This window comes from Cryptotermes secundus, unplaced genomic scaffold (assembly GCF_002891405.2).
Source record: "Cryptotermes secundus unplaced genomic scaffold, Csec_1.0 scaffold545, whole genome shotgun sequence".
NCBI classification, from domain to species: Eukaryota; Metazoa; Arthropoda; class Insecta; order Blattodea; family Kalotermitidae; genus Cryptotermes; species Cryptotermes secundus.
The window spans coordinates 1,461,310-1,484,137 of record NW_019737089.1 but is presented as its reverse complement, the minus strand read 5'-3'; the positions used below and the strand labels follow the sequence as shown (position 1 = coordinate 1,484,137).

Below are 22,828 nucleotides of genomic sequence, written 5' to 3'. Positions count from 1 at the left end.
GTCACATAAATTCCAGCAACCATTAGGAACAACAAAACAAACTAGATTCAGGAAAGTAAGAATGGATACAGTATGCTACAAGCCGGAAGGTCACAGGATCGAATCTCGATGAGGTGGATTTTTCAATTGACCTAATCTTTCCAGCTGTACTATGGCCCTAGGGTCGACTCAGCCTCTAACAGAAATGAGTACCACGAATATTCTTTGGGGTAAAGGGCAGCTGGCACGCAAGGCTTTGAGCCTTACCGCCATCTATGAGCCGACTGTCTAGAAAACGTGGGAACCTCAACATTTCACAACCCTATGGGCCTTGACAGCCTGACACAGGGATACCTTTACCTTTTTTAAGAATGGATGGTTCTACATTTTTATAAAACAATAGCTCTTCCAATTCATTACATGGATGTGAAATATGGACATTACAGCACAACAGGAGGAGGATTAAGGCCTCAGAAATGAAACTGCTGAGATGAATACAACAAAGAAAAAGACAGAAGCTGAATATAAAAAATACTGAGAGTAATGGAGATCAGAGGACTCAAGTGATATGAGTATGTTCCAAGAATGGGCCTATAGCAAATACTGCAAAAACTTCTAGACTACAAACTGACAAGAAGTTGAAATACAGGAAGGTCTAAAAAAATATCATAATGACCAATTTTAATCCTGGAGTTGGAACAGGACAAAAGGCCTAATCTGTGAAGTTAATGGTATAGATACTCAGGACTGAACCCACCATCATTTGAATACTGAACAAATGGTTCTCTATACAGAAATAGTACTTTATTGCTGCAAACCAAGTGTGAAGAGAGAACCTCCTATGCACGTGAGTTCAATATGTCATGTTGACTCATAAAACAGCATCCAGTTCCCTGTTCACATGTTTATATTAATGTTCATTGTGTTTGACCATCAGCTTGCTAGCCATGCAGATCTGCTTGTGACAGTCTAGTGTCCGAACCTGGGAATATTGGATATCTGTATTTGGACCTGTACAGCTCAGGTTCCTATAATAAACCACACATATCTTAAAGGTTTAATACCTCTAAGTACTCTACACGTGGTTACACTCAACTAGTAATGTCATAAAACATTTACATTTGGAATATCACAAGAGGCTAGTTTATGGGATATGTAATCTGTACTCAGTTTAGCTGACATGCAATGAATTGATACAGTAAATTAAATGTCTAGGAAAAAATTCTGTGCCTGAAGTGAAGATGATAATGACAATCCACAAGTTGTAAAACAGACTATGGAACTAAAGCAATTAATACTGACTGTGGTCAATGGAACGCTCATTTAGATCATTTGTAAAATGCTGAATGTGTGCAAATTGATGTTTTATTTGAATTATGGCTTTATCTATATTGTGCATTTTTTCACCATGCCTCTTGAGATCACGTTTCAGGGAAAATGCTTCCCTGCAAATAACACACTCAAATGGCTTTTCACCAGTATGTATTCTAGAATGCCTTTTGAGGCTTATTCTTTGTGTGAATGCTTTACTACATACATTACAGATATGCGATTTTTCTCCTGTGTGGACTGCAAGATGCCTCATGAAATAACCACGATCACTGAATGACTTGTGACATGTTGCACATGTGTATGGTTTCTCCCCTGTATGAGTCCTTGTATGCTTCTCCAAATGAGTTCTTGTAGCAAAGAATTTGCTACATACCAAACACTGAAATGGCTTCTCTCCAGTATGAACTTTTACATGCATTGAAAGATTCCCTTCCTGGCTAAAATTCATGCCACACACATGGCACAAGTAAGGTTTCTCACCTGTATGTATTCTCACGTGATTATCGATAGCCTTTTGTGTTAAGAACGATTTACTGCAATAAGAACAATCAAAACACCTACCAGTGTGAAGTTTAGAATGTAATGACAGATCTGATTTGCACCTAAAACATTTACCACAAGCATTACAATGATATGGCTTTTCTTCAGAATGAAGGGTCTGGTGTTTCTTGAGACTTCCTAATTGTGTGAACCGCTGTCCACATTGGGAACATTGATACGGCCGATCTCCAGTGTGCATACGCATATGAAGACTAAGTCTCTGAACAGATTTTCCACATAAAGGACACTGATGATACTTGACATTCTCCACACTTTGTTTTAACCTGTCTACAGGTTTCTTCAGAGCTGGAGATTCAGGGGTATTGCCATTACTGTTGTCTGAAGTGGACATGATCCACTGCTGCAAGGCAGCAGCTGCAAGTGTGTGATTACCTGACTGTCCAAACTGTTTGTCCCAGTAGCTTAATGCAGTATGTGTCTCTCCATAATTGTACTGAGAACTGTCACTGGACTGCGATCCTGTACTGATCTGTCCCCACTGGTATATATGTTGGCACATACCCGTATCACCTATTGAAATTACAGGTGTTTCCTCCACAGGAAAGTTCTGGGTAGCAGAAGTCAATGGAACTTGTACATCAGGTCTCATATCAGCTGCATTATACTTCTCTTTGTACATCGGTTTTCTGTCATTGTGAACCAATCCTGGTGCATGCTGTTCATGAATAATACAATGAAAAGTATATTACATCCATAGATATATGCTATATATACTTATGTACTGTTTACAGAGGACATGTAAAATATGAACACCCAAACAACAAACGAATAAATGATTTTTAAGTACAATAAGCTAAAGTGAACAAGTTCATTATTTTCAATAAAATGAAGTGGCCAGATATGATGAAATGCACCTGAAGTTATGCCGCTGACTTTCATTGAAACATACACCAAAAAAATAAAAGAAGAGATAGAATTACCATGCTTTATCAGCTACTCAACTTTCTTTGTGCACATTTTATATGCGACAGCTTCTGATTATGTGATTTAGTGTTATCAAGGCTATGAACTGAATATGAATTTTGAAGTTGCTCGCATGCCTGAGTATGTCATGTGTTCTTAATCTAAGCATTAGATGGAGGTGAGCAGGGAAAGAACATATGGCAACCACTGTATGCGAGGCATTCAATTATTACAGGTGGTTTGGATGTGACAGGGAAGAGACATAACCTTGTCTGTGCTAGGAATCAAATCTTGGTAGTCTATACAATAACCAGTCTAATGACAGCTATCCTAGCTCAGTTCAGTTTCTAAATGAAGGTATACGAATAACAGCACACATGAAGTTAAGAAGTCTGGACTAAAAGCTCAATTAAGAAGGAGAAATACAGAAGACAATTATTTGCAGCAACTTTAGAACTGTAATTAGTACTTACATTTCAATATCAGTGTCGGTCTAATATTATTCACAACGTTAAAAACTTTCAGAGTACCTAAATATAAACTTTTACTGGCTGATTTCCTTACTTTCCTTCTTATTATGATAGCTGTGACTCTACAGAAAGTCATTGTTTCAATGTCAAACTCACTTACAGCATTTCAACACATGAAATAACATAAAACACCAGCATATCTGATGCAGAAGCAAAGGTATACAATACATATGCTAACTTCATGATGGCTGTTCAATGATTTTCTGGGGAATAAGGAAGAGAAACAGTAATGTACATAGCCTACTAGTTCACTGACCACATCACATGTCCAAGTGTGTGTTGGCTGAGCTAATGTGACTTGTGCATGGTTCTTTTGCCTGAACAACAAAACGATCTGCACCAGGCTCTCATATAATCTGCCTGTATATATATTAAAATTATAACACAGGACTTCTATCATCCTAAATATTGTGTAATATTCAAATATTCGTAAGTCATCATCTGTGCCACAGATGGTAGGTGATCATTTTGACAATTAACATTGGTGTACTTCTTATACAATACATACTGGATTTGTCATTAAACCAACACTGTTAATGTCATGTCGACATCAACAGCGACTTTCCTGCTAATGACATACTACACCGTGAATGCAATAGCACTGTAACATATCTAAAGCGTGTATTATTTCATACTGTTTCACTATAACTTTCTGTTAGCCGGCTGTGCAAACAAAACATTCTTTTCTTGCATCACATTAAATGATGCTCTCCATGAATGAGAGAATAAAGTTGCTTGAAGTACACTCTAGATTTACAGGTATGAACAAGAGAAATATAACTTATGCTACATACATACAAATAATTATTTTTTTCTTTTCCAACTCTTAAATGGTATAATTCTTTTCTATTTAAAAATATTTCTATCAAGAACATTATTTTTTTATGTAATCACACATACAGAGTGTCCCAGGAGGAATGGACCAAACTTCTGGAGGGTGTTCCTTATGTTAAAGTATGCCGATATAACCCAAAACACCTATGGCCAAAGTTGAACGGTTACGGAGATAATGGCCCAAGAAAAGTGTGGTCTTCTGGCAGGTCCACGCACTGTACCTCTCAGCTGAGAGGCCTTATCTATGTTTGTCCTTGAGTGCCGTGATTCACCCTAGCCGTACGTATGTAGTTGGCTTTATCAGAATGCGCAGTCAGCACGTTACGTCAGCGCTTGCCATTCATGTGTCATGTATAGTGCTTGGAAACCCTAAGGACAATTATGACATGGCGAGCGAGTATTTTGTACTTCAATTTTATGGCTTCATGTTATTCACAAGTTAGTTTGATGTTACGTACATTATTAACATTACAGAATCCACATATTCCTACCAGTTTTAATATGTATTTTGTAATCAACAAGTGTGCAACGCCCGTCAAAGTTTGACACTTCTCTGGCCATTATCTCCGTAACCGTCCAACTTTGGACATAGGTGTTTTGGGTTATATCGGCATACTTTAACTTAAGGAACACCCTCCCGAAGTTTGGTCCATTCCTCCTGGGACACCCTGTATATGACATATAAATAAATAATTTAAGTGTGGTATAAACAAAAGTAGAATATTCATAACGGACATTTTCCATATTCATGAATGGAGGAGGATAGTTGAATGAACATCTTACCTTAGTAGGTCTTTCTCTGCCAGTGCCTGCTCAGATGCATGATTTCCCACATAATGAGGTGCGATGACAGTCACATCACAAAACTTATTTCCTATCATCCTTGTGTCTTCTACAGATCCTTCCTCTTTGGGCTTCTGAATGATGCATGAAATATTTTAATAAAAATAACCAAAAATACACAAGAAATAAAACCCTTATATTAAGTGTGGTGAGCTGAGTATCATACCTAGAATTTTATTCTGAAAATTGATAAATTAAAACTTTCATGAAATCTTTAGGTCCTCATAGCAGTGAGAATGAAGATGTGATACAGTGTAGTGAGGCAGGAAGGAACCTACTTCCTCCATCTTTAGGGTGGAAGATGGAAGAACCAGGTTTATCTGAAGTGTTGATATAGTCTACCAAACTACATGGCATCACATCCCAGAAGACTACAGTACTGAGAACTGCATTTAATTACACAGCCTCATAAGTTAACTATGCTGCTTACACAAATCCATTTATCATGAAATTCTTTCCTAACTGTATTTCTTATGAAAATCCTTTTGCATGCATCACAGGCATTTCAGTGGAAATTTCAACCTCTAAGCATCCCTCCCCCAGTCTCAATACAGTCATGGAATGAACTACAATCTAAGGGAATTGTACATTATGTAACAGCATTTTATCATATCACTGATCACTTATGAGATGATAAATGAAATGTATTGAGTCAACTGTACCACACATTTGGATCTCAGGAACTCTGCTGTATCCTTTGACTGTTGAGTGTACAAGTACTGTTTTAAAGCCAAATCTGACATCTCATACTGAAGCTTGAAGTTGTAGCAAACATGTACCTGGAGGACACAGAGCTGACAAACTTGGGACAGCAGGCCATCTCTGGCATTAATCTGAAATTACACACCATGAATTATTCAGGGCAAGATACAAGTCTATACAACCTACTGTACAACACAGGCTTACAAGAATAAAGATCAGGAGAATGTGCTGGCCAAATACCACTGCTGATAATTCTTTTCCCCAAAGACATTGGACAAAGCCTGCACAGACATGTGTGCAGTGTGGGCAGTAGCGGAGTCTTGCTGACACCAGCCAGAGAGTCTTTCTTCTCCTGTTAACTATGGAAAGAACTGCCCGAGAATGGCTTGTAAAAATGTTTTGCAATTAATTGTTTCATTAAAAAATGCAAGTTCAACAATCCTTCTTGCACTTACAGCACACCAGACACCAACTTTCACTGGATGAAGCAAGACTTTGTGGGTTAGATGTGGACTCTGTGAACTCCAATAGCATTATTTTGCATATTTATATATCCCTGCAAGTGAAACCACACTTTGTCAAAAAAGAATGTCACTTGGAGATTGATTTCACCTTTAACAGCAGGCCGTAGAAACCAACTGCAGAAATGAACCCTGCTAGCTCGATCACATACCAGCACAGTGTAAAGTACTGTTGTTTTATAGGGTCTAAGCTTCAGTAGCTCTGTTGCCATTCTTGCACTATACTTTGACACTCCAGTCTCTTGAGCTAGATATTTCAGTCATTTTCTAGGTGTATGTTCAAATTTGGTTACTACATCGTCTAACTTTTCTTCATTAATCTCTCAGTGCTAAAGTTTTTGTTTATTCTCTATTAAGAGTCTTGCTGATTAAGTTTATTCACCAAATTGTGAACTGTTTGCCTGCTGGGAACTCTTTCATCACAAATTTACGTCAACATTTTCGCTGACACTTTCTAGCTGATAAGTGTTTCACATAGGTATCATACTGAAATACACGTGCTCTAAAGTATACCGCACCATGATGTCCCACATGGCTCACTAACTGCAACTGAGAGCAAATGGCCATTTGAGCTGATAACTGCTGCAATACTGCTGACAATTCATAAACAAATTCCCACACATGAACCACACTGCCTCCCATGAAACATAGTGCCATCAAGTGGTCCACAAAGTTAATAACATCCCTCAGTTTCAAACGTTATCAGCCATCAGGCATATTGTTCATTGGGAAAATTTGTATGTGCCTCATAGCTGGTAGTGCACTGGTTGCAGTAAGGCCATTAACTGGACAACAAAGGTAAGAACCTCCTGATGAAAATTATAAAAGACCTCTGTCAGGATATCTGGTATAAAATCAAGACTGGAACCACAAATTTCCTGCATGGAAGGCAACTGCATATTCCATCATATGGTGGCAACTCTTATGACAAATGTGTCAGCTGTGCAGCATTCACCTGATATTCATAACTGATTTTCACATAATTTTACTTCGGGTTTATTTTATAACATTGTCAGTATCTGAACTATAAATACAAAGACAAAGATGTCTTCTCTCTTCTATTATATCACACAGCATCAAGATAAGAATATACAAAAACTAAATAATCAATGCAAATATCCATTTGTAAGATCAAATATATACGAGTATAATCCCCTATTTCTTTTCCTAACAGTGGTAATGTCTCTTTGTCTGCCTTGATTTCTCTTGACCAGTTTTCAATTTTTTCAAACGTTTTTGTCACAATTTGACTTTCTTCTTCTTTTCTTGGTTCATCTTCATGGTAAGTACTTAGCATTTGTAAAAAAAAAATCCAACAGATACTGACAATGTAGGAAATCTGCTTCTTTCAGTGCATTCCTCACAAAAAGCTGCCAATATTTCTGATTTTTTATTAATGCTACTCATTTCTGCCTGTCAGTAACATAGGCTAATAAAAATCCATTACCTCCAAAGACGATCTCACCAAAAGATGTGCCCCTGCAATGTGAGGTCCTCTTCAACATTTACTTTAGTGAAAGATTTTTTAAATGCTGTCCCACTGAATCTAACTCTATCATACAAGTGCAAAGGTTTCTCATGGTGATCCACTAAGAGCTGAGAGCAGATTTGTAACAAAGAAGTACTTCAGATATTCAGATATTGTCCTTAGTTTGATGATCCAGAATGACTTGCATCACCAACTGAATTTGCTGGTGCTCCATTCAGAAAGAGAGATCGCAAATGAACTGTCTAGAAAAATAAACATTTCTGAGGCATGATTTCCTATAGCACTGCCAGTAACTATTATTGCAGCATTAATGCACCTTCACCAGATGTCATAATATCCACCTGGACACTTTCAGGAGATACTATTTTTGCTGAAATGTGTTCAGTGAAATTTTCTGTTTCATTGAAGTTCTACTTTCAAGAAACTTGAATACTGATAATATGGCTACTAGCACACACATAAGTCATTGACTTTTGAAGTCTTAATTCTTGGCGCCAATTTCTGAAATCCTGCAGCCACATGCTTCCAGTAATTTTATTTTTACACCACCTATCAGGCATGTTTATTTCATTTTCTTTTGAAAACCAAAAGCAATTTTCATTACATCTCCCTTTGTAAGCTCAGAGTGTGAACGAACTGCTTTTTTCAGTATGGTAAAGTGCTGACAGAAGGATGTCTCTGGGATAACAATTTTTTGCTACTTTTCTCACAATTCCTCTATTGATTAAACACCTTTCACTGTTCCTTCTGGAGTTACTACATATAACTTTGCCATCATAACTCCAGTCTCTTGCTAAAGCATCTTCCAGAAAATATAATCAAAATATTGTTGAACTACTTTGAATTAAAATCACCATAATTGCATTATGGAACATTTCCCAAGACAGAAAATAGACTCATGTTCTGAGATATAACAATGTCAACAGTTTTATACTTCTGAATACTGCCAATCTTGAGGTTACAGTTATGTATGTATCTTAATGTTATTGGAAGATGATAAGGTTCTGTTCAAAAATACCAATTTTGGGTGTTTTGTTTATTTTGGTAGTCAACAGTCCGTTTTATGCTAACAGAATGGTCTTTTCCACTAAAACTTTGATAGAATGGTTTTGGAAGCTGATTTAATTACATTTCAAGTGACAGATGGTGGCACAGCCACTTTTTCATTTATACATCTTGCAGTACTGAAAACTGTGTCTTGAGGGAATTTCTTTGGCAGACAGGGAAATTTCTTCAGTGGCAGCACTGTTACCTGGTATGATTTGGCCTTATTTGTTCTAATTTGTGAACATAGCATTTTATCTTTTCACTCATCTTCTCACTTTTGTTGGGGGGGGATATAAACACTGTTTTCACAGAAACTATCACATTCAAAACAGGGAGCCAGGATAGTGCAATGGATACAGCAACTGGCTATGGGCTGGGTGACCGAAGGGCCAGAGTTCGAGTGCCAGTAGAGGCAGGAATTTTCTTTTCTCCATGTCATCCAGACCAGCTCTGGAGCCCACCCAGCCTCCTATCCAGTGGGGACCAGGGAGGGGGCTTTTTCCATGGCAGGTACAGCGGCCAGGGCGTGAAGCTGATCACTCACCTCCAACTAGTGTTGAGGTGAAGTAAATGTGGCTCTATACTTCCACTCTCCCATATGCCTCCATGGTGTAGTGTTTAATTAGTTAAGTACATGGACAACTTTACTTATTTTTACATATTCAAAATATTAGTCTTCTAGAAGAATTATAATGAATCTGTTTACAAGTACATTACTGTGAAAGAAAAAGTTAGCAAGTTCAGGAAACTCATAAATGTTTACCAAATTTCAGAACTGTAAAGTTTACCACCCCCTTCACATAAGAGACTTGGGCACTTGGCATAAATCCGAATATTGACAGTTAGCAAAACATGTGTTACAGTTAGATATGTATAGTAACCGATAAAATTTACTTTTAACAACAAAGACCTTTCTGAAAATGCAAAGAAATAACTAGACTTCACATGAAGAATGCCATCTTCTGGGATGTGGCTCACAGATTTTTCTGCCCTGAAGATGGAGGTGACACATTCCTCTGCAATGTCTGTTCATACAAGATCTACACAGTGCCACATCCCAGAAGACAGCATTCTTCATAGTCACTGTTCATCTGAAATGTCGGTTCAACAAGATCTATGTGGCACCACATACCACAACATGGCATTCTTCATAGTAACCAGTGAAAACCTCAAATCCTACAGACTTCACATAATCACTAACTAGTTTCAGTTCTAATAATGGGCCACTCTAACACTATATAATACTATTCATTTCATACATTACCAGAAAGTAGCAGTATCTGGTCTGCTCCAGGGTACTGCACTCTTCTCTACTAAAATTACCGACTTCTTAAACATTATCCATCGACCAGCTTTTCTTATTTAAAAACGTTTTGGAGACTGGACTATGTCTCCATCCTCAGGCAAAAGCTTGAGCCATGGTGTCATGTACGTGAAGTTTTGTAATGCTTGTCTTAACTCCTGTTGCTGATTTATGTTGCATTTGGCTTAAATATCCTGTCTTGTGTCTGGAGACAGGGATTAGTTCTATCGACTGGGCCCTACTCAATAGGCTTTTACCGGAGGATGGTGAGCGCCCGGTCTCCAAAACGTAAAAAAAAAAAAAAAAAAAAAAAAAAAAAAAAAAAAAAAAAAAAAAAAAAAAAAAAAAAAAAAAAAAAAAAAAAAAAAAAAAAAAAAAAAAAAAAAAAAAAAAAAAAAAAAAAAAAAAAAAAAAAAAAAAAAAAAAAAAAAAAAAAAAAAAAAAAAAAAAAAAAAAAAAAAAAAAAAAAAAAAAAAAAAAAAAAAAAAAAAAAAAAAAAAAAAAAAAAAAAAAAAAAAAAAAAAAAAAAAAAAAAAAAAAAAAAAAAAAAAAAAAAAAAAAAAAAAAAAAAAAAAAAAAAAAAAAAAAAAAAAAAAAAAAAAAAAAAAAAAAAAAAAAAAAAAAAAAAAAAAAAAAAAAAAAAAAAAAAAAAAAAAAAAAAAAAAAAAAAAAAAAAAAAAAAAAAAAAAAAAAAAAAAAAAAAAAAAAAAAAAAAAAAAAAAAAAAAAAAAAAAAAAAAAAAAAAAAAAAAAAAAAAAAAAAAAAAAAAAAAAAAAAAAAAAAAAAAAAAAAAAAAAAAAAAAAAAAAAAAAAAAAAAAAAAAAAAAAAAAAAAAAAAAAAAAAAAAAAAAAAAAAAAAAAAAAAAAAAAAAAAAAAAAAAAAAAAAAAAAAAAAAAAAAAAAAAAAAAAAAAAAAAAAAAAAAAAAAAAAAAAAAAAAAAAAAAAAAAAAAAAAAAAAAAAAAAAAAAAAAAAAAAAAAAAAAAAAAAAAAAAAAAAAAAAAAAAAAAAAAAAAAAAAAAAAAAAAAAAAAAAAAAAAAAAAAAAAAAAAAAAAAAAAAAAAAAAAAAAAAAAAAAAAAAAAAAAAAAAAAAAAAAAAAAAAAAAAAAAAAAAAAAAAAAAAAAAAAAAAAAAAAAAAAAAAAAAAAAAAAAAAAAAAAAAAAAAAAAAAAACAAGATGATGGAGAATTTCCAAAAAGTCAGTAATTGTATCAATATACCACCGTCACAAACTTTTACATCATCTACTGATATATAGAGCCCCTTTGCACATCATGTGGCAAATGATGTGAATGATAGAACTGAGAAAGAAGGAAAGGCAGCAATTAACGCTGATATTGCAACATAACAGATAGGTCATGTCCTGGCACAGCCACCAAATTGCTTCCCTGTAGTTCTACCATTAATAATTCTTATACAAATCTTCGGTTTCATCCAAGTTTTTATCGAGAACACGCTAATAGACCTAATAGACAACAAATGATTAACAACCCATAAGAACCGTTAAAACTCGATTAAAAGCCCTGAATCACTTGCTGCAAAACCCCATTTGAGCCACAGACATTAAACTACTAACCTCTATTACAAAAGAAATGGTTTGTATTCTGTCACGTAAATTTTCCGAATTTCCAACGAGTAGGAGCAACAAATTTTCCGAACACATACACATCCGACATATTTTATTTATATTAATGGGCATAATTTACAGGTTTGTGTCACAAAATCATACACACTCCTTCCCAACACACCAAATTTGTACACTACGTCCACATATAAATATTTTCAAGCGCATTAAATATCACGTCACACGTTCAGGCCTTGAATCTAAGTAGCGTATTAAACAAATCATTATAAAAACATAATTACCCTCTAGAAAGATAAAAGTCGTTGCTGTTTGTTTCTACAGATTTAAATGATTCCACTTACCACGTTCTCCATGCCGCAATGGCAGGACCTAAGCCGACTGTGTTTCAGAGGAGTGATGACCATGTTCACCATGTTATACCATTTGGGGGCAGGATGGAATTATACAAAACATTTCAAGAGTCAATTATACAACATTAATATATGAATTTAGAAAATACACGTATGGCGTAAAAATTTGTTCCTCTCGCACTGCTATTACCTGCAAGATTTTCGATTCTTGAACGTCAGCTATGATGCTCTCGTGTTACGAAACGACACANTTATAAAGTTAAATATATTAACATTGGTCTCCCAATATATTTTATCCTCGATGACTTTTATGATAAATAACTTGGAGTATTTTACTTTTAATTATTCAATTTATGAGAGACCGACAAGACACGAAAGAAATTTACATGTCCTACAATCACATCTCGCAATGAGGCAGAAAGGGGTCCATCGCATGAGTATAATAATATTTAACAGTCTGATTATTTAACTGATTTAGTACATGATAAAAACAGTTTATAAAAGAAATAAGGGATGTCCTAATACATAATCTGTCATATACTGTTGATGAATTTTTGCTCTTCTGTCGGGATCAACAGCTAAGGAATAGAAGGGGAGTGCATGCTGACTGATGGATGTCCCACAGTAGGCATCAATATAGACATTAAGTGTAAATATAATCTGTATTTTATGTATTTGTTTATATGCACTTTTTTGCATTTATGTTTGTTTGTTATTGTGATATGGCATTTTGGAATTGTAAAGATGTATTGTTGTTTGTAAAGCTTGTGACATGTTTCATATTCAGTGCAAATTGCACTTATGAATATCCTGAAACGCAGATGTATGTATGATTTTAGCCCAAACTGCAGCCAGTCAATAGATTTCAGCAAAATCCCCCAGTGTAGTATCTGTGCATGCATGATGTAGTGCTTAATTAATTAAGCACAGGGACAGCTTTACCTTCATATATGGTCTGAGTTATGGGCAGCATCATTAAATAAGCTGCAAATAAATAAAATATTGGTATATTGGATTGTCGATCCAGCTATGAGCAAAGATATGGACTGGGTGAGGCAGTCTTAATGGTATACTGGTATGGAAAGGCATGAAGTGTTCTGTATGCCAGTATCATATTTGTTAAGTGTGTACTCTTTCCAAAATTTACAAAGGTAAACCCTCCTAGTACACTTAAAATATTATCCCTTTTCTAAATGGTTCTGATGATGGTGTGTAACACTCACAATTACTGGGTTTCTGAACCTTGTCCATCGTCCGGTATTCTAGAATCTAGAAAATGCAACGTTTCAGAAACTGGATTTGTTTCTGTTCTTAGGTGAGGGAAGAGAGGAAGACAGCAACTCAGTTGGGTCATTTAGAAAGAGCTAACTCAAGTCACTGGATTGAGGTTAGCTCTCTCTAAGGGACCCAACTGAGTAGGTGCCTTCACTGGATTGAGCTCTTTCTAAGGGACCCAACTGAGTCAGTGTCTTCCCCCCCCTCCCCCACACCTGAGGATGGAAACAGATCCAGTTCCCAAAACTTATCTAATTTCTAGAATACCTGACAATGAACAAAGTCCAAAAAACCCAGTAAGTCTGACCTGTCCCTTTTGTTACTTTGTGCAATTTCCATTGAATTATTAAAAAATGCTATAAGACAGACTTGTGTTCAATACATGTGAAGCATTACCTGAACTTTGTTTCTTGGTGCATTTACATGCTTTTTGTACCTGGTTTCATAATTATGTCCAATTTTTCCAACATATACCTTCTCATATTGTTGACATGTTGATATATGCCATATTTATTATAAAGGAATATGCTTTGTGGTTTATATTGTAAATTGTTTTCAACGTTATTTTTTGTTTCAAAAGCTGTCCTTAGTTTTGTATTCTTAAATAGCCTTAAATAATTCTCCGTTTTCTACTTGTGCAGGTAAATCTATTTTTGTAAGTGCATTGATATAACGACTTTGTGTTATCCTATGTCTGGGACACTGTTTCAGAAACTAGGTACATTCCATCATGAGGTGCAAGGAGGGAGATCCTGCTCATTTGGTTCATTTAAAAAGAGCTGTCACTGGAATTGATATCTACTATTTTGCTTTGTTTATTGAATCTAATGGGAAGTTCAGTACTTTGAAATATGTTTTGTATTACTTTTCCTTTTTCTTCTATTAAAAGACCTATGTCTACATAATATTTTTGACTTGATATAATAGGTTCCTTACATGTTGAGATATTGTTCATCTTAAGCTCATCAATGATATAATAATACTTCACTGACACATTAACTTTTCTTTGACATGAAAACAGGGTTTCTAACAAACTTTCAACTATAGTCTTATTACAGGCTTTTTGGTCAAAATGATCCAGCAAGCACAAAACATGTTTTTGCATGTGTGTGTGTGTGTGTGTGCGTGTGCAATATATCAACCGTTAATTACCTGTAAAAGGTAAAGTTATCTGTGAGCTTAACTAATGAAACACTACACCATGAAGGTGTATGGGGGGAGTGGATGTGTAGACCTATAGCAGGAGAGATGTTGACCCAAGTGGGAGAAACACAAAAATGTTCAGAATTCTATGAAGGTCCATGATCTTCTGGCTCAAGTGACAATGGATCTGACTTTTAAGAGGAAGGCATGACATCTATTGAGTTCCAGAAATAAGTGGAAGTAATTTACATGCTAAAGATAGGGCCCACGAGGCAAGGCCCTCCACAAACCTTTCAAAACAAGCATCATCTCTACAGAGTTAGAAACATCGTTTTATGCCATACAATAAAATACAGACACATCAGAAATTCATGAACTACTTTTTATGCAGGCGGCCCTTATTTAAAGTGGATAGTGGGGGCCAAAAATTGACCATTGATAGTGAATTGACTTATAACAAGGACCAAATTTTTGTAAGAGTTAAAGTAATTATGGTTTAATTTGGATGGTAAAGCAGGTAATGACAACCATACCAATGGGGAAAAAAACATGTTAAATACTCTATATACATAAAAAATACAAAGGAGTACAATTTAAATACATATAACACTAAAAGTGACACTCATACCTAAGGAAAACCATATGTAAAAGGACCAATTATAGACTTTATCATAACTAAGTTCAATCACACATATCCTTTTTCTTACCTTGAAATGTCAAGCAGATGGGCTTGCTTGAATGAATGGTGGGTGGCTTGCTGGTTTAGGGATAATTGGAAAACAAAGAAGACGGAAAGACTAAGTGGACTATCCCCTGCCATCTCATCCTCTTCCACAATAACAAGTGCCTGGAAACCAGAGGGTCCTGGTAGAGGGTTATTATTGGTCATTATGGTCTTTTCCCATGACTGATTTTTCATTGACTCGCTTTTTAGGAGAAGGAATCAAGGGTTGTCTGCTTCTCTCTATATAAATTTTCATGTAATATTGTCTGATAAGGTGAAAGAAGAACCTTTATTCCTTGCTCAAAATCTGCTGCTGTTATAAAAAGGATCATTATCTTTGAAATAATCAACAATTTCATCAACTTTCTCAAAAACTTCTCGTAGGCCATTCGATGTTAACCCCTTCTCTTTGCGAATTTCCACTTCATCATCATCATCATCAGCAGCAGCAGCAGCAGTGGCTCTAATTTTTTCCATTGTCAATTGATCTAATTCTGCCAGGTCCTCATTACTTGATTGGTAGTGAGAATCCAGTAAATATACATCATCTTCCACTTCAGTAAACCAGCAGTTCTAAAAAGGAAACCACATTAAGCGTGGGACTTTGTACATTTCTTCAGTTTCTTGGCCATGAAAGCACAGAGACTCAGTTAATGAGGACTCACATAGCAGGGACCACCTGCATATCAAGGTGGTAAATAATGGTGTGACCTGACCTCACACCTCTCAGTGATTGGCTGCCCCAGAATCATACATCAGTCTCTTTTATTTTATCTGCAATGAAATGTCCAAGCATACATAATCTGTTTCTCTGTAATGAATATAACATATTCCAGTTTGCAAAGGCAATTTCATTAGTAAATAACCTAATATGATGTGCTAAGATTTTGCTACATAGTATGTATTTTACGAAATCTAATTTTTATATATATGTTTTATTTTATTTCAGGATTTCTTTCATGAAGAATGTGTGTCCATGATTTTAGCAAACTGAATAAAAACACTGGTGCCATGTTGCTAATAATGCTGTGCATGGCTATACTGATCACAAGTGTGCGCTCAAGAAAAAACTTTACATTTCTTCAATCGAAATGTTAATAAATGATCATTTGGGTTGTAACACCGTACAGTGCATAAAAACAACATCTAACCAGAATTTTAAATACAATGTGCAATTAATACTTTTATACCATTATATTATTCATATTTCTATATTTTTATGTATTTTTAATCATAACCATAATAATGAATTTTATTAGCATATTAAATTGCAGATCTGTGCTCACTATATAAATATATATTTGCTGTCAACACAGCCATCAGTTGCATCAATACAGATCTTGCATTATAAATTATGGAAGTTCAGCTTCATGGTAAAGTGTACGGGTGATAAGGGTTTAGAAATGATGCGATAATAACAATTAAAATTGTATTTAACAGAAATATATACACACCATAGTTGTATAATATAATATGATATAATACACAATTTACAACTTTTTTGGGGAACTATTCAATTTCTTTATATTTAAAGATGAGTAAAAAGGCCACATTAACATTCTTGAAGGAAAATTTTTGGATAAATAAAAAAGAATGAGAAAGAAAAGAAATAATTTCTTTTGCAATTAAATTATATTCACACAATAAACATATTTAGTGAAGATTTGAGATTGTAAATTATATACTCCACACAGTGATGCAATAAAAACCTTAACATGGATAGAAAATGAGTTAAATGCCAAACAACTAGGCATTACCGTACATACACAGACTGTTTACTTAACTAAATACACTACACTGCTGGTGACATTACTGTGCAGAAAGTGAACACTTCACATAAGTAGATTCATAAATGCCAACTAAATAAAATTCATTTTGTTCAATTGTTAAATATAAGGGAACTCAGCAAAAGCATGTGCCATTCTTGTTAATGCAGAGTTTATGTTCATTTTTACATAATGTGTCCCTCCAGTTGAATAACAAACTAAATTTTTCAATATAACCTGGATTCTCCCCATCACATGATTTTCTGTCTGCATGACAATGCTACATTTGTTTCAACTCATCCATCTGTTCTTTAACATATGAATGCATGAAAACCATTGTTTTTTGTTTTTTATTTTGTAGCATATCAATCTGTCCAATAAATATTTAAATAAAGATTATGGATAATGACAAATTCAACTGTTCAGGTTTCATGGTGCCACTTAACATATTGTGACATGTATATCCATTGCTAGCTAATGGCTTGTTGAAACATGTCTCCGAGCTTATGACAGAGACATCGAGTCCTAGGCATCATATATAGAAACGTTTCCATTACAACGGATAGGTAAAAGTTGTCTGCACATCAACAAAAGATATGTGAAGTAGGAACCATTGGAGATGGTAATCTCTATACGGTTCAACCAAAACCTACCTCAGGGAGAAACAGACTACAAGATCAGACACTGAAGAGTCCTACCAAGTAGTAGGAGCCCAGTCAAAGAACAATACAGAAGAGAACAGACTGGGTACAGACCTGCTCACCAAATTCATACAAGGAGCATCTAAGAGTAGAAGTGTTGAAGACTTTGTGTGTTATTGTTCAAGTAACCTTTTGAAGTGTTATAAGTACTTGCAGATCCGCTTGGTGATTGTCCAATAAATTGATTCATCAATACAGAGAGCCCATTAATTACTTGCTGCGTTACCAGGATATATGTGGGTTCCTTTCGATGAGAAAGCAAAATTGTAATTTAGTTGATTTTGCAGGTACTTATCTATACGAACTGCTGTGTCAGATTTGAGATTTTAACAGCAGCGGCAATGAAGTTTTGTCATTTGGACCATAACACTAAATAGTCCTGTGGAAGTCAACTGACATTTCAGAGAAGAATACTGCCTCCATTTTCAGGGTTGAAAAGTAAGCCAACCAAGAGCTCTGTTATCCACCTGCTTCATGCTGGTTTCTTGCTTGGCTTACTTTTCAACCCTGAAGATGAAATGGTAAGTAACTCCAAAATGCCAGTTTACTTTCACCAGGCTACAGCTGTTACGTCGCTAATGACAGAACTCTTCATTATGTAGATGTACACTACAAAATCAAAAACTGATGTACTGAATAACTTCCATTTTTAATGTAATTAATCGACTCTATGGGAGTAGAATTGGTGAACAGCTGACCTTTATAACTGTAAAGCACTTTCTCATGTGTGGAGCAGATTCTGATGATGGTCTCTCAAAAAAAAAACATATAAAGATATTTATGTAACTTAACCAAATTGAACACACTCAATGTTGTTAACTTGATTGGCCAAACAGTGTGACAGACCAGAATGCCTTCTATTAAAATCCATGGAGCTAGTTCATACAGGGCATAATCATGCTGACTTCTAGAATAAAATCATATACTTTTATTCATATGACCAGCCATCCCTCTTGGCAAGATATGGGAAATTTAATACTCTCATCTAATAACACAACAGTTCATTTCATGACATGAGCTGAGCAGAAGCAGTGCATGGGACTGCATGAATCTCTTCAGAGTTTTATTTTGTTTATGAGCTGACTGGAACCAGGGTATGCAATCCATAAAAATGAATCACTGAACAGGAAACTTGAGAATGACTCACTGCAACACCACTAATCATGGTACTACACAAGCAGTTTATCTTGCCATTAACAGCTGATTAAAAAAAGATATTTCTACTACAATACTGGTCTGTGAATGATTACGCAACAGGCGACACTGTTGGTTGTGGTACACTACCGTTAGGAGAGACCTGAAACTGAATTCAGTCACTCAGATTAGTTGCCACTGTTATACAAGTATGTTTCCAGACAATGAAGGCAATGTATTATAAAATGTGAGACTTTTCCCTTAACACATGATACAAGAATCCATGAGAATTTCCATTGGCAGAGGTTTGTTTTTTCTTATTCACATTTGAACATGTAAGATTCTGTATAGTGAAAGTAATTCCAGAATGGTCCACAAATCAATTTCACCTAACAAGAACTCTATAAAAATGAAACAAAATTATTTAACTGTACTTCAATCACATTTAGTTCTTAAATTTAAAATACCTGAATGGCATTTTATACAAATGTGATATTGATGTACAAAACTGCTAAAATTAATAAGAATTATATTTAAATTATACTGGGTTTCCTTCGTTTCCTGTTGAGTATTTTACCATATTGCTGCTTCCTACTTCATCAAAATCTGGTGGTAAATTTCTGAATTTTGCAGGATCTCCTAAATTATGTAAATATAGTACATGGCGTTCAAGTGATAACTGTGAAGGGAACTTCAACTGACAAAATGGGCATGCATATATTTTCTCCGTATGATGAACATGAATGTGATTCTTCAATTTGCTACGTTTGGTATAAGCTTTGTTACAGATGTTACAAATAAATGGTTTCTCACCACTATGAACTACAAGATGTTGCTGGTAATTGTACTTGCTACTGAAGGCTCTGCCACAAACTTCACAATTGAACGGTTTTTCACCTGTATGCACTCTAACATGACGTTCCAAGTGGCTCTGTGTAGCAAATACTTTGTTACAAATGGAGCACAGATGTCCATCTCTGTTGTGCATTTTTATGTGTCGGTCAAGTGCAACCTTGTACTTAAATAACTTTTTGCACAGTGTGCACTGATATATTTTCTGACCAGTGTGCACTATAGAATGCTGATCAAGTTTTGCTTTCACAGGGAAAAATTTATGGCAGTCAGGACATTGGTGAACTTGTTCACCAGTGTGTAACCTCATGTGCTGGTGCATGGTACTTAACTGTGAGAATGATTTGCTACACACACTACAATGATGTCGCTCGCCTGTGTGCACAACTTGGTGTCTGTCAAGATGAGCTTTCTGCAGAAAATGTTTCTTACACACTGCACATTCATAAGGTTTCACTCCTGAATGTATAGTGCTGTGCTTCCTCAACAGGTATGGTAGAGCAAATGCCTTGTTACATACAGTACATATATAGTTCTTCTCCAGTGGTAATTTTGATTTCTTCTTCTTTTTCTTTACAGTTGTTTCCTTCTGTACAGTGTCATTAGTGGTTGCGTTGCTACTGCTTTCACCTCTGATATTTGCCACTCTCTGAGATTCATCACAACCCATATGCTGAAAGATAAATAGCAAACTGTACAATAAAAGTATAGCAAGTTTGTTTTTGTCAAAAAGTAGATAAAGAATTCAAAGTCCCATCATGTAATGTGTTTACAAATCCACCACTTTCTTTCAAGTGTGAAACCAAAAAGAGTGGAATGATCTACCCCATTTCAGAGTTCACAGCTTCCTGAAACACTACTTGTAATTTTATATGTGTCCTGATGATTACTTAAAATTCAAACTTACTGTTGCATAAGCAATGAAGATCTCAAATATGATACTGCATGGAGACAAATTTTATTTCCTTGTATTCTGTGACAGTACACTGAAAAATTGTTTTAAACAAAACTCTATGTGTAATGTCATGTTCCAATTATTTTGGACAAAGAGCCATTTAGAATGTGAAAAACTGATTTCAACTTCAACTGAAGAAAGGATTATAGAGTACTGTCGCAGACAAAGTGTAGTTTATTCAAAAACATCTCACATGAAATTTCTGTGAATGTCAAGTGGCCTGGAGATGAAACATGGAGACATACACATATGTACAGGCCCTTTCCATCCTCTATTCTCTTCACAAAACATGACGTGGATAAGGAAAATTTGGTAAGAACCATCTCTGGATACAGCATGCCATTTGAAATCAATTTATCTAATTTAAACAGGTGAATATAATTTGGTCAGTCTAATAGGTGCTACATGAAACAAAAATCCAACTTTTATAATCTTTTTTTCAAACACACTTAATCATACAAAAATACAGGAAATTTTATTTCACACATTTCTCAGGCATCACAAAAAATAAAACAAAGAAAAGTGATTTACGTCTTTACACAGTATTACCAATAAGCTGTTTATTGCCTATCCAGCAACAACTCTCTTACCATCACCCTATTTAGTATTAGGTCTAATGAGAACTGTTATCAAAGTAACAAAACAGAATATTTCCACAATTCAGTTTCTGCAATAAATGACACTGATTATGCCCAAAAAGGTATGAAAAATGACAAAGAACATATTTGGTAAATGTATATACTGTAAAACTCAGGTCCACCTTGAACTGTCCGTTTAATAATGAAGGATTTTTAACAATAACGTTACATTCAGGTACCCTGACTGTAGTTTAGCAACATCAACAAATGTGGAATAATGTGCAAACCAGCTTCATACATGAAATATATGACAATGTAATTATTGTGATTCTAAGCAGTGTTGTCAAGACTTCAAATACAAAACTATATTCTACAATCATAAGAAAATGTACCCAGGTGTTTATTGGGGTTCACTGTTAAAAGAGAGTATCAAATCTACGAGGGTCATACTGAAAGTCATGAGCAACAATTACTTGTAAAGTAACATGCTTTATTATTGACAAACCAAATACACCACCTCAATCTACAGACCTTTCTTTATTTTTCCACATAATCGCCACTTCTTTGTACAAATTTCTCCCAGCATTCTGGGAGTTTGAAAATTCCCCTTCTGTAAAATTCTGTTCCAGTCATCTGAAGACACTGACACACTGCTTTCCGAATTGTCTCCCTTGTCTCAAAACGTTGTCCACGCAGCTGATCCTTCACAAATCCGAAAAGATGGTAGTCAGAGGGTGCCAGATCAGGGCTATAGAAGGGGTGTGGAAGAACTTCCCACCCCATCTTTGCAATTGCTTCGAATGTGACCTTTGTGGTCTTCGGTCAATAACCGTGGAACCCAACGAGCACGAACTTTCCTATAGCCCAAGCTTTCGATCATCACCTGTACTGCACTGTGCCCTATTCCAAGTTTTCGGGCTATTGTGTGCACAGTCACACGCCTGACATCTTGAATGATCTCATCCACTCTTTCCTTGTTGCGTTCAGTTGAGGCTGTTTGAGGACGACCACTCCAAGGCTCATCTTCGATGCTGGTGTTCCCATCTTTAAAATGTTTCACCCATCTTCAAATATTGCTCGCACACATACACACACTTCCATAAGCACGTTGAATTCAGAAAGCAGTGCGTCGGTGTCTTCGGATGGCTGGAACAAATTTTACAGAAGGGGAATTTTCAAACTCCCAGAACGCTGGGAGAAATGTGTACAAAGAAGTGGCAATTACGTGGAAAAATAAAGAAAGGTATGTAGATTGAAGTGGTGTATTTGGTTTGTCAATAATAAAGCATGTTACTTTACAAAAAATTGTTGCTCATGACTTTCAGTACGACCTACGTATATTTGGCATTATAATAAGAAATGTGCATGGTACTGTAAAAGCCCAAATGTTGGTAAAACATCATATTCCATGAGAAGATGGGAAAGGTAAGGAAATGCTTTTTTACTACTGACAAAGAGATTAAAATGTACAGAGTACAAAAATATTTGGGCAAAATATTGAGAAGGGTATACATTTATTAACACACTCTTGTAATTGATTATTTTTCCAGTTTTATAAATGACAATTTTTCAAACATACTTTTAGCACTTATATTTTCACAGAATGTACAGCTACACTAGCAGAAGGAATTAGACACAAAAATAAGTCACTGCCTTGTACATCATGTGTGTGTGTGTGTGTGTGTGTTTATATTATTGTTATTATTATTATTATTATTATT

General features: G+C 35.0%; 2 protein-coding genes across 7 annotated transcripts in view; both read right to left on the bottom strand.

The window, feature by feature from the left end:
* Nucleotides 1-275: 275 nt before the first annotated feature.
* Nucleotides 276-12,223, bottom strand: LOC111870108 (oocyte zinc finger protein XlCOF20). 5 transcript variants are annotated; one of them, XM_023862122.2, is made up of 4 exons: nucleotides 11,911-11,980; nucleotides 5,645-5,815; nucleotides 4,923-5,056; nucleotides 276-2,527 (listed from the first exon to the last, which is right to left on the bottom strand). In XM_023862122.2, exon 4 carries the CDS (start codon nucleotides 2,489-2,491, stop codon nucleotides 1,271-1,273), a length of 1,221 nt encoding a protein of 406 aa, XP_023717890.1. In that variant the 5' UTR covers nucleotides 2,492-2,527; nucleotides 4,923-5,056; nucleotides 5,645-5,815; nucleotides 11,911-11,980; the 3' UTR covers nucleotides 276-1,270. The 5 variants fall into 5 exon arrangements, with proteins under 5 accessions (XP_023717890.1, XP_023717892.1, XP_023717894.1 ...); XM_023862124.2 differs by having other exon boundaries at nucleotides 1,880-2,527; nucleotides 11,971-12,223; XM_023862126.2 differs by having other exon boundaries at nucleotides 1,880-2,527; nucleotides 5,762-5,815; nucleotides 11,971-12,223.
* Nucleotides 12,224-17,422: 5,199 nt separating this feature from the next.
* LOC111870100 (zinc finger protein 501) overlaps nucleotides 17,423-22,828 on the bottom strand; it is a 10,963-nt gene continuing 5,557 nt past the window's right edge. For both annotated transcript variants that reach the window (XM_023862102.2, XM_023862103.1), the window contains exon 4: nucleotides 17,423-20,247. In XM_023862102.2, coding sequence (XP_023717870.1) covers nucleotides 19,261-20,247 — 987 coding nt within the window. In that variant the 3' untranslated portion in view covers nucleotides 17,423-19,260. The remainder of the gene's footprint in view (nucleotides 20,248-22,828) is intronic.